Genomic DNA, 12094 nt, shown 5'->3' on the forward strand with positions numbered 1-12094 from the left:
CTAATTTGAGATTTGCCTATTTGAGAAGCTCAGCATTTTTTCATCATATGATTATTAACTGTTAACCATTATATATCCCCAGTGAATCATCTGAGTTTTTTTCCCCCATTTTCTTTTATAATGTGCATATTTTTCTTAATTTTCTTAAGTGTTCTTACATTGTAAGAATTTGGTGAGGTATTTTAATTAAGAATTTTACAGTTATTTTAATAAACTGAATGATTAATACTAACCATTAATATTAATGATTTTTAATTTTTCTTGATTTGCCTTACTAGATATTGGTGTTAGAGTTATGAGTTGGGGAGCTTTCTATCTTTTCTTATGACCCAGAAGTATACACACTATGAATCATGTCTGTTTTATGCAGGCTTGAAGGAATCCAGTTTTAAATGAACTTTTTACCAGTTTCATTCAAGATTGTCAGGTCTAGTCAGGTTTTCTTGAGCATTTATAATTTTCTAGATAATCATCCACTTCATTCAGATTTTTAATCTATTAGCCTTTAGCACACAGAATTAATTTACTCATTTAAAATTTTTTTTATCTGTACTGATAGTTCTTTATTAGTCTTAATTTGATTTACTTATATTTTTCTTTTATTGCTTTATCAGGTGTCAAATTATTTCACTATTTGTTTAAAATGTTCAGCTTTTAGATTTATTCTACTCAATTGTTTTATGTTCAAACTAAGTTTATTATTTTCTTTCTTTTGTGTCCTACATATTTATTTTGTTGTTTTTCCTAACTTTTTGAATTGAATTCTTCAAATAAAGAAAAATACCTAAACCCATAAAATTTCTTGAGTATAGATTTGACTTTACCCTATATATTTAATAAAGCTTCCACTTTCCATATTTTATAGTCTAATTTTGCTATTTTTTCCTTTTATTAAATAATTGTGAGCTTTTAAAAAGTGTGGATTTCTTCTATAACATATTTCTAATGTAATTTAAGTGCTTTGTGGTGCAGGAACTTGGTTTACACAATCAGAAAATATAGTGATGTTGTTAATATATGACCAGTTTTAACTGTTCAAAATCTCACAAACTTAATAACTTGGACAGATTTTAGCATATTCCTTTTTATTTGGGGGAGGCAGATTACCAATCAGAAGGGTACACTTTCTCTGAAAGTCACCTTTTCTTTTCCAAGTCCACTGATGCTATTCTACCCCTTAGCATCTCCCATTCGGACAACTCAATACAATCAGAATTGGTGTCACAGCCTCCATATTTCTGCCACTAAAATACTCACCTCCTGTTTAAAGGTTTTTGTTTGTATTTTTTTAATCCTCACCCGAGGACATTTTTCCATTTTTTTGTTCAGATAGAGTGGGGGGGGCGGGGAGAGAGACATCGACGTGAAAGGGACACATCGAGTGGTTGCCACCCGCACGACCCAACCAGGGCCACAAACTGCAACCGAGGTACGTGCCCTTAGTGGGAACCGAACCTGGGTCTCTCTGGACCACAAGCCGACGTTCTAACCGCTGAGCCAAAGTGGCCAGGGCCTGTTTTAAGGTTTTAATGCCTCCCCATTGCTTATGGAATTTAGGTCAAACATTTTTTCAATGACACTCATAGCTCGTCACCTTCTCTCCCCATCTTTCTCTCCAGGCTCCGTCCTGTGTTCTCCCGCCCACCTGGGTTCCTGCCCCACCGCACCCCCTCCATCCTCTAGCTGCACGGAGCTACAAGCTCTTCCCTGAATTCAACCACACTTAGTGATGTCATCTTTCCAGTTGTCATTATTTCTCATTCTAAATGATTGCTCTTTAAGTCCCAAATGTAGACTAGTGTCTACAGTAGGTCTCCTATTAAGTCAGCCCTCCAGAGAGCTCCATGCCTGGACGATACTTGAAGGGGACTTGTACCTGAGAAAAATGCCCTCCCAGACTAGTATTTAGAATGTCTCCAGGCGGAGACAGCCTCAGCGTTCACCCAGAGAGTGTGAGAAATGGTCATAAGGAGAATACTCAAACAGCTTTTAAAGGCACCATTTAAAGTTCCTTTTACAAAACTCTCCCTTGGAGTATAGTGTGCAGAAAACCTGTAGTTACTGATAGCCTGGTATGCTTCCAATTAAATAAAGATAGGTAATCCATGATGTCGCTCTTGTTTTGGTTCCCAAAAAGCTCAGGGTGCGTTTTCCTCCAGGTCCAGCTTTTATAACATGTCATTTAGATGTGTGACTTAAACTGTTCAAGTCTGCTTCTTCATCTATAAAATGAAGGTAACTAACATCTACTTTGCAAAGTGGTATGTAAGAAATCAAGCACAGTGTCTGGCACATTTGTTAACAAATAGGTACTGATTGACTTCTGAGACACTGATGGACACTGGCCAGGCCATATATAAAAACAGAACTGTGCCCTAGTTGGTGTGGCTCAGTTGGTTGGGTGTCATCTCATGCACCAACAAAAGGTCGCCAGTTTGATTCCTGGTCAGGGCACATGCTTGAGTTGCAGGCTGGATCCGCGGTAGAGGGCGTGCAAGAGGCAGCTGATTGATATTCCGCTCTTGCATGGATGTTTCTCTCTCTCTTGCTCTTCTTCTCTCTCTAAAATTATAAATAAAAATATTTTTTTCTAAAATTTTTTTCCCTTTATTGATTTTAGAGAGACAGGAAGTGAGAAGGAGAGAGAGAAACATCGACAAGAGAGAACATCAATTGGCCACCTCCTGCATGCCCCCCACTGGGGATCAGGCCCACAATCTGGGCATGTGCCCTAACCAGGATCAAACCAGCAATCTCTTGGTGCAGGGGTCGATGCTCAACCACTGAGCCACACCGGCTGGACAATAAAAATATTTTTAAAAAATAGAACTCTGACCCACAACCTGCCAAGGAAACTGACTCCATATCTATAATAAACAGTCCAGGAAGTCAGCCTGCTATACTTCCAATTTGTAGGAAGTCAGATGGCTATCTCTAGTAGCAATCCAAAAAGCTAAACAATAATTTCAGTAACTTGGCCCCAAATGGCTTGGACTTGATTACTGATAGCTTCCCTAAGTTTTATCTCTGCTCCCAACTTAGGACCAATTATAGAAAGCCAAATATGTATCCCTAACCAATCTCATAGATGCCCCCTTCTGGATAGCCCGCCTCCAGCATCCCCAAGCCGATAGCCTCGCATCAGGCACACCCGAAAGCCTTCCCTTCTTCCCCTACTGAGGTTCCCACTCCTCTGCCTGCCTTTGACTTTCTGCCAAAACACAAGTGATGGGCGGCTGACTCCTTGTTTTAGCAAGTTCAGAATACACAGCCTTTGCTTGTTTTCATCTGGTTGGTCTCCAATGAGTTCCATACTTCTCTGTATAAGATACCGTGCTCAGTGCTGGAGGTACAGTGGTGAACATGGTCCCCGCCCTCCTGAGCTCTTTCTACAAGGAAAGCCAGAAGATCAGTAAGTCAACAAACGCACAGATGAAGGCAGGCAGAGCGCGGTGAATGCCAAGAAGAAAATCAAGAAGTGATGCGATGGAGGGCAACTGGGTCAGAGGTGGCCAGCCTTGTGCAGTTAGAGAAGTCCGCTCTGTGCAGAACTCTGAGCTGACGCACGAGGATGAATGACCTAGCCATGTCGAGAGAGAGCAAAGAGCATCCAGGCCCAAGAAACACAGAGCAGCCAGTCCCCGAAAGGGGAAACCCCATGGCAGGTTCTAGGCAGTGAGGATGTCGCATAGTGGGCAGAGAGGGTGGTATGAGATAAGGCAAATAAACACTAGGTACGGCTAATAAGAACTGCTTTGCTCAAACAATGTCCCGTTGCTTTAGTGGTTTTATTATCCCTGGGCCTTATATTACCAGCAGTTTCAAACACTTTTGAAGTGGTCATCATATAAGACAAAAAGGGACTGAAGTTATTAATTAGAAATAATTTTAATGGCTAACATTTGTTAAGAGCTTACTATATATATGCTTTATATGACTTAAACATTTAATTTTCCCAATTATCTTATATGGTAAATGCTATTATTACGTCCTTTTTATAGATGGGAAATTGAGACACAGAGAGTTTGATCACCTTGCCAAAGCTGACACAGGATTTGAATCAGGCAGCCTGACTCCAAAGCCAGGGCTCTTTACCACGCAATGCTGGCCCCTTGGGTTCCATAGCCTTTGTGAATCAATTATCTGATGATACACGCAGGTCCCCCTGAGTTTATAACAGTATTGTGCTTTCTAATAGTAGGAAATATGTTTGGAATTCATAATTTATAATCTATTATCAGGGACTCAGATATCTTCAAATTCTACTTATTACTAAAGAATAGCCCTGGCCAGTTTTGCTCAGTGATTAAAGCGTCAGCCTGCGGTCCAGAGAGACCTGGGTTCGGTTCCCGCTAGGGGCACGTACTTCAGTTGCAGTTTGTCCCTGGCCCTGGTTGGTCGTGCGGGTGGCAGCCACTCGATGTGTCCCTTCACATCGATGTTTCTCTCTCTCTCTCCCTTCCTCTCTCTCCCTCCCACTCTATCTGTACAAAAAATGGAAAAATATCCTCGGGTGAGGATAAAAAAAGAAAAAAGAATAGACTTTAACGGAGCATGAGAAAATTTCCCTCGCAAAAAATAAAGCACTATAATTCACATTTTCATAAACATCCTCAATTTGCAGAACTTATCTATTATTAAATCTTTATCCATAATTTATTACACAGATGTTTATGTGGGTCAACGTATGCCCAGCTTGCAAATAGTTACAGGCTTGCTCTCCTGGGGAAACCAACAATCTGTGCTCACAGACACGGTGAAGTTTGATTTTATTATTTAAGTAAATTGGATCAGAGAAAGTACGCAGGCAAACTAGTCTGAGGGCTGGGGAAAAAAATCTGTTTTAATTCCTCCTTTTCCAGGCGGAGTTCTGTTTTCACGTAGAACCTCTGAGTGCCTAAAGCTGGCCCCGATCAAGCAGTCATGCGACCGGGTGGACAGTGACTTACATTCCCATCGTGGTTCGGGCAAGAGAGGGGCTTTCCTGCAGCCACTGCAGTGACTGTCTCCAGGATGGACGACTCCTCAACGTTGCTGCCAGGCGTTCGCTGCAGCACATCCATCAGGTTCGTGATGAAGAAGTTGTTCTGGAGCGCGGCCACCCCCTTCTCGGGCAGGATGGAGGTCTGGCGGCACACTGGGCAGGAGAGGGTTAAACTGTGGGCGGGAATATAGTTCTGCAGGCACCTGTGGCAGAAACAGAAGCAGACGCCAGGGGCTGTCAGCACAGTGGGGCTCAGGGAACGGAACCGCCACTTCTCACAGGTACCACAGGTTCTCCGCAACTACACAGGCCACTTGGCAGAAATGGCCTTTGCAACTTCCTTTACTAGGAAAAGAATATTTCAGAAACTGAGAGGTAACCTATACTCACACTGGTCCTGTTAAGAAAAGAGTAATGCCATTGACTTTGGTTTTCTTGAGCCTTGCCACACACACACACACACACACACACACACACAAGTGTGGCCGGTGGACAGACAGCATTGGCCTCACCAAGGAGCTTGGAAGAATGCAGAGTCTTAGGCTCACTCCCAGCCCGATGCATCAGATCCCAGGCAATTTGTACACACATGAAGGTTGAGAAGCATTGATCTAGAATATCTAGTCTGGTGGTCATGAATTTATGGACTTTTACAGTTGGGAGAATCATGTCACACTTTTGGTTAGCATTGAAACTCTTTTTATGTACAAAATTATAAGCAGATCTCTGCTGTTAAAAACACATCCAGCTCCGGCTGGTGTGGCTCGGTTAGCTGGGCGTCGTCCAAAAGGTTGCTGGTTCAATTCCCGGTCAGGGCACATGCCCAGGTTGCAGGCTTGAACTGCAGTAGGGGGCATGCAGGAGGCAGCCGATTGTTTCTCACATCAATATTTTCCTCTTTCTCTCTCCCTCTCTAAAAAATCAATAAAAATATTAAAACACACACACACACACCCCAAGTGGAAGTGTTTCTGTGAAGCAGGAATGGGACACCCAGACTCACACTAACACGATATCTCTTCTTGCCTCTCCTTAACGGGCATCAACTCATTTAATCAACAAATGTATTGCTAATAATGACCAACATATATACTGACCACTAGACTCAAAATACTTCCAACAACCCCATGAAGGAGGTACTACTGTGATCACCTTTAGAATATGACAAAACACAGGCAGAGAGAGGCTAAGTTACTTGCCCAAGGGTCTTAGGTGGTCAGGGGCAGAGCAAGAATTCGAACCAAGGCAATTTGGCACCAGAATCTAAACTCTAAATAATGACACTGTACAATGTTTTCCAGTTCCTGGGCCAAACAGAATTCGAAAACCAGTGATTTCACCCTTATCTCTTATTTGGCAGATGAGGAAACTGACACCAAGGAGGTTAACTGACCTTCCTTATGTCACAGAGGTAGCTAGGGCTGAATCAGTACCAGAACTGAAACACTGATGCCATCCAAATCCAGTAAACCTTTTCCACTCCTATCTCACGAGACTTCTCAGCAGCATTCATCCAACCTGACCACTGTGTTCCACCCCGACCCCCTTTCTTTGAAATGAGTCTTCCCTTGGCTTATGATACCACCCTCACCTGGTTCTCCTGTCTGCTCTGTCTTCCCTACTGAGGCAGCACAGGGTGGGGTTAGTCCGGGCTCCATCTTCTCTCTCTGGGATATTTTATCACGTGCCCGCCGAAAGCATAACATTCCGCGTTTACATTTCTTCCCACAGCTGTGTCCTCTGAGCCCAGGTCTGTACACCAGCTGCCTCTCACATTTCCTCTTAGATGTCTCTCAGGTTCTAAAACTCAGCGTGTCCCAAACCAAACCCATGATTGTCCCCCAGGCTGTGTCTTCTTCCTGTTTCAAAGACCAGCACCTCTATCACTCATATGTGGGTCAGGCTAGACCTAACCAGGAGGGCAGCGGGCAGACTCAGGGCAGCCCAGAGTGTTGCTTCTCACCTGTCAGAACAAGAAAATGGGAACCAGACCACAGGCCAGCTGGGCACTGAACAGTGGGGGTGGGGCAGCTCTGCCCGGCTCAGGATGAGGGGCTCTCAGCGCTGTATTCAAAGAGCCACAGGCTACGGCAATTGCTGCAAATCAAATCATGATCTTCCCACGCAAGCGGAGGGACACGGGGACAGTTAGCTGGTATTCTTGTGTTAGCTACACCTACTGGGTGAGGGGGGAAAATAACTGTCCATTTAGTCATTTTGGAATATGAATTACAAAGCACTTAAGCCAAAGTATAAAATGAACAAAATAACTAGTATTGGTGCCCTATATACCACTAAAACAAACAAAAAACCCTATATCCACACATACACACAAAATCCCAAAACAATCCACCACAAAGAAAGCAAAGCAAACAAATGAAAAACCATAACTACCAATAACAAATCCCCTCTCCCACCCTCCATCACCACCAAGGACATAGTTCTTCTACTGCAATTGAGATCCTCCAAAGTAAATTAACTCAAAGCACACTCAATCAGTTAACAAATCTATGTTAAATTGGACGGTAGATGTAATTAACATTGACTTGAAATCATTGGAAATACCAATTTCTGTTCTGTAACAGAAAGAAAAGCATTCCAATGATGTATATTAAGTAATAATAGCAGACTACTTAACAAATTGCTATAAAATATAATTACCATATTTGTTTTTAAGAAAAATACACAATCTTACTAGGGAAATACTTAAATTAGGCCACTAATTACTAACAACATCTTTATGCTTAATTGCTTGTATGGGAAGTTGAACATGAGCTAAATGTGTATTCTGATAAATGATTAACTCGATGGAAAAAAACCACTCAAGAAAGATAAATAAGGCCTGGCTGGTGTGGCTCAGTGGTTGAGCGTCAACCCATTCACCAAGAGGTCACTGGTTCGATTCCCGGTCAGGGCACATGCCCAAGTTGTGGGCCAAATCCCCAGTGGGGGGCATGCGGGAGGCGGCTAATCGATGTTCTCTCTCATCGATGTTTCTCTCTCTCTCTCCGTTCCTCACTCTCTAAAATCAATAAAGAAAAAATTTTTTTTAAAAAAGGAAGATAAATAAAGGACGTGTATTTTTATATAGAGCAAATTGCACATTCTGGTAATTTATAATTGCTACATATATATAGTGTTTTTCTTCATCTGAAATATCATAATGTTCAGATGTGGCATTAATATGTGTCTTCTGAATTATTTTTGGAAGGAGGCTCTCTCCTTTTAACTACCCCCTCATAAATGCAGATATTGTTACCTGATTGTTATATGGGAGGAAATGATAGATTTTTAATTGTCTCTCACCAAAGATCCTTTGTGAAGGAAATGTGGTTGGCAAAAATTGTTTCATAAAAACAAAGGAAAATTTAAAAAATTTTTAAATTTTCAAATATTTAATGCTCCATCTCCTATGGAAATGAATGAACAGCCACTAGATTATTTTGTGTTTGTTTTTTGCCCTACTTATAATTATTTGAAATAAAGTAAATTATCGACAACTCATGATTATGTTTCTAGATATCTACCAGAAGCACCAAAGATTTATTCTCTCCCATAGGTAACTGGAGAATTCTGGAAAGAACCCTCGGTAGGAGGTCAGTCTGTGAAATTCCCTTCTTCATGCACGAGGGAGGCTTACCTCTCGCAGAAAGTGTGCAGACAGGGGAGAACCTTGGGGTTCTTGTACCGTTCCAGGCATATACTGCAAATCAGAAACTGCTTGTCAATCTGGCGCACCACAGGACTTGGGATGTTGGTGGCTTCACTGGCCATCCTAGACCACTGACATGGGGGGCCAGCTGTCTTTGACCCTGCACACTGCTGTCAGAAAAACCAAAATGGAAAAATATTTAATAATCTATAAGTGCAAGTCAATCATTGGCTCATTCACTATGGGCATAGTGTTATGAATACAGGTAGAATTCCATGTTAGTGACCTCAAAATAACCATAACCAATCCTCATGCTGTACAGGGAGTGCAGTGAGCTACCTGTTATGCATATCAACAAAATAATCCCAGGTTCACCATGCAAACAACGCAAATGAAAAGAAGGTACATTGTACAAAGAGGTATGCTTGCTGGCTTCCAGTGCAGTGCCTTCAGTACAATGCAGAGTAAACACTTACATAGCTGTGCCTGTTCACGGCTTCAGCCATGACTATACTGAAACAGTCTTACAGTCTATATTAAATAGAGAATATGTTTTTCCAACTATTATACGTGGAGGGGATCAAAATATGCCACTTTGCCATAAGAATTATTTTGAGCGAAAGGCAATTGAGAACCAGCAGACATGCGAGGAGCTATCTGTTCTCTCCCATCTGCCTAAACGCAGGCCATAAATTTCCCACTTGTAAAGGTGCCCCGCTCTCCCATGCCAGGAAGAGGAGGTGACGATTAATCACTGAAGATGCACAGAGAGGAGCCTGCATGAAAACCTTACTAAACAACCCTTGTCTACCATACATTTCCCCACAGTGTTTTGCCCTTAGAAGCCCAAACAGCCTTCTTCTTTGTCTAGTTACTTCCCCACAATTTGTTGCTCTTTGTTAAGATAGTATATAAGCTCTCAGGTCTAACCACCTCTTTGGGTTTTCACTTTTTTTTATCCTCACCCGAGGACATTTTTTGCATTCATCTTCAGATAGAGTGGGAGGGAGAAAGGGAGGAAGAAAGAGAGAAACATCGATGTGAGAGACACACACCGAGTGGCTGCCACCCACATGACCCCAACCAGGGCCGGGGACAAACTGCAACTGAGGGACGTGCCCTTAGTGGGAACTGAACCCAGGTCTCTCTAGTCCACAGGCCGACGCTTAACCGCCGAGCCAAACCGGCCAGGGCTTCGCTTCTTTTTTATGAAGCCCCCATACATGAAAGATGAAAAGTACTAAATCAATAAAATATAACACACTTTATTTGGGGAAAATAAAATGTCCATACATTTGTACATCTTTTCTCCTGAAAATCTGCCTTTTGTCAGGTTCATGCACAGGCCCCAGACACAAAGCATAAGACTGTGGATGAAAAGTGTTTTTCTCCTCTACATACTATGAATATGTAAGATAGGAATAATTAAAAATTTTAATGAAAAACTTTGTGGTTCAGAGTGTTTTCTTCCGAACTAAAGGTTTATCGATTTCATACTAAGATGTATTTGCCGTGGATCAGGGACAAAGGCTACAGTCAGTCCCTATGACTTTAAGAAATGTCGACTGGTATTTACATGCAGACCTTTGAGGGACCTGGTGACGGGAATTCATTCAGGAGAGGTTTCAGTTAGAGAGGAATCATGGCAGAAATGAAGAGTTAGAAGAGGGCAACAGAGGAGCAAGTGGAGGGCCTATGAGAGAACAAGGGAAGAAAAAGTTATGACTTAAACACAGCTCCATTTACCACCTTAAAGAACCTTTGGCTTCTATCCCAAACCAAGGCTGGGCTAAAACTCGCTCCCTAAATATATGGGAAAGGTGTCCACAGTTCTTTAATTCTCTTCCCCCCCCAAAAAGTAGTCAATCTTCATAACCCTCAGCAGGCAGGGTATTCTTCTTATTCTGTAAGATTTTTTAAAAGTGACGCTCAGTTAAGAAATGTGCCGGAATGCAAACTCAGGTGTGTATGTTCCAAACCCATGGCCTTCTCACTCTTTGAATCACTACACCTCCTTTGACTTGTATTTTAAGAAGGCTGTACAATGGGAGCTTGGTTTATATATAACATGTAATGTGGCCTGTGACCTGCATTTGAAGCTGGGAAATATACTACAGTTAGAGAATGAACAATTCTATACTTTCTAAAGGAAACACTCTTTTCCGAATATAAATGATAGTTTCTCCCCACCAAATCACCTAATTACCTGAGCAGCCAATGACCAGTCCCAGTTTCAGTTCAAGAGTGTCTGTAGGAGGATGTGAGGCCACTGGGGAGCAAGAGTGACAACTGCCTGTTTCCTGAGCCCAGGCCACCCCCCTGCCATGGCTCACACTCAATGCGGCTGTGACATTCCTCAGGACACGAGGAATCCACAAGAAGACTGACGCTCAATGTTCAACTTTAGTTAATTTAACACAGATAGATCTCTACTATTTAAAAAAATTTTTTTTCTTTATTGATTCTAGAGAAAGAGAGAGAGAGAGAGAGAGAGAGAAACATCGATGAGAGAGAACATCGATTGGCCGTTTTTAAAAAGTATGTTAACTTTTACTATGAAAATTCTACCCTGGCCAGTGTGGTTCAGTTGGTTGAGCAAAATCCTATGCACCAAAAGGTCGCTAGTGTGATTCTTGGTCAGGGCATACACCCAGGTTATGGGTTCGATCCCCTGTTGGATTGCCTAAGGGAGACAACTAATCGATGTTTCTTTCTCACATCCATTCCCCTCCCCCCTCTTCCTCCCTTTCCTTCTCTCTCTCTAAAAAATCAATAAAAATATATTTTGAAAAAAAGAAAATTTGTCCTGGCCAGTTTGGTTCGGAGGTTAGAGCATGGCCCTCAGACCAAAAAGTCGTGGGATCGATTCCAGTCAAGGGCACGTACCTCAGTTGTGGTTCAGTCCCCAGCCCTCGTGTGGGAGGCAACCAATCGATGTGTCTCTCTCACATTGATGTTTCTCTCTCTCTCTCTCCCGTTCCCTCCTTTCTAATCTATCTAAAAATGTCTTTGGGTGAAGATTGAAAATAAAAAATAATAATAAAAAAAGAAAGAAAATTCTATTTAGACACATTTGAATATAGTTACCTACGTGACACACCCATCTTCCAACTCTATACTTTCTAGATAAGTTCATTAAAGAGCTTGACTAATAAACAGACCGAACCTTGTGAAAGCACCTGCTATACAGGAGTGTCACATTCAAACAACTCGCTGTATTAATTAAACAGTGTAGGTGTGACATACCTAATTAGCTAACATTATCTCCTAGACTTTCACTGAATATCTCTCTAAAGAGCTAGAGTAGAGAATGATAATTATTGAATTAAATGAAGCTCAGAAGTTCAAAATGTTGGTACATCGTCTGCTTTTCTTTAACCGCATCTCTACGACATAGAATAGGAAAGAATGAATTTGCCTGTCTTTAAGATAAGGAAACCAAAGCTAAGGGTGTAAAT

At 41.8% G+C, this 12094-nt stretch overlaps 1 protein-coding gene across 4 annotated transcripts in view; it reads right to left on the reverse strand.

Moving 5' to 3' along the window:
* The window catches only part of TRIM2 (tripartite motif containing 2), a 138343-nt gene that overhangs the window by 44065 nt on the left and 82184 nt on the right, over nucleotides 1–12094 (reverse strand). For all 4 annotated transcript variants that reach the window (XM_036240476.1, XM_036240474.1, XM_036240475.1 and 1 more), the window contains exons 2-3: nucleotides 8625–8806; nucleotides 4950–5187 (exon numbers count right to left, since the gene is read on the reverse strand). In XM_036240476.1, coding sequence (XP_036096369.1) covers nucleotides 4950–5187; nucleotides 8625–8758 — 372 coding nt within the window. In that variant the 5' untranslated portion in view covers nucleotides 8759–8806. The remainder of the gene's footprint in view (nucleotides 1–4949; nucleotides 5188–8624; nucleotides 8807–12094) is intronic.

The sequence above is a fragment of the Molossus molossus genome, unplaced genomic scaffold (assembly GCF_014108415.1).
Source record: "Molossus molossus isolate mMolMol1 unplaced genomic scaffold, mMolMol1.p scaffold_m16_p_4, whole genome shotgun sequence".
NCBI lineage: Eukaryota > Metazoa > Chordata > Mammalia > Chiroptera > Molossidae > Molossus > Molossus molossus.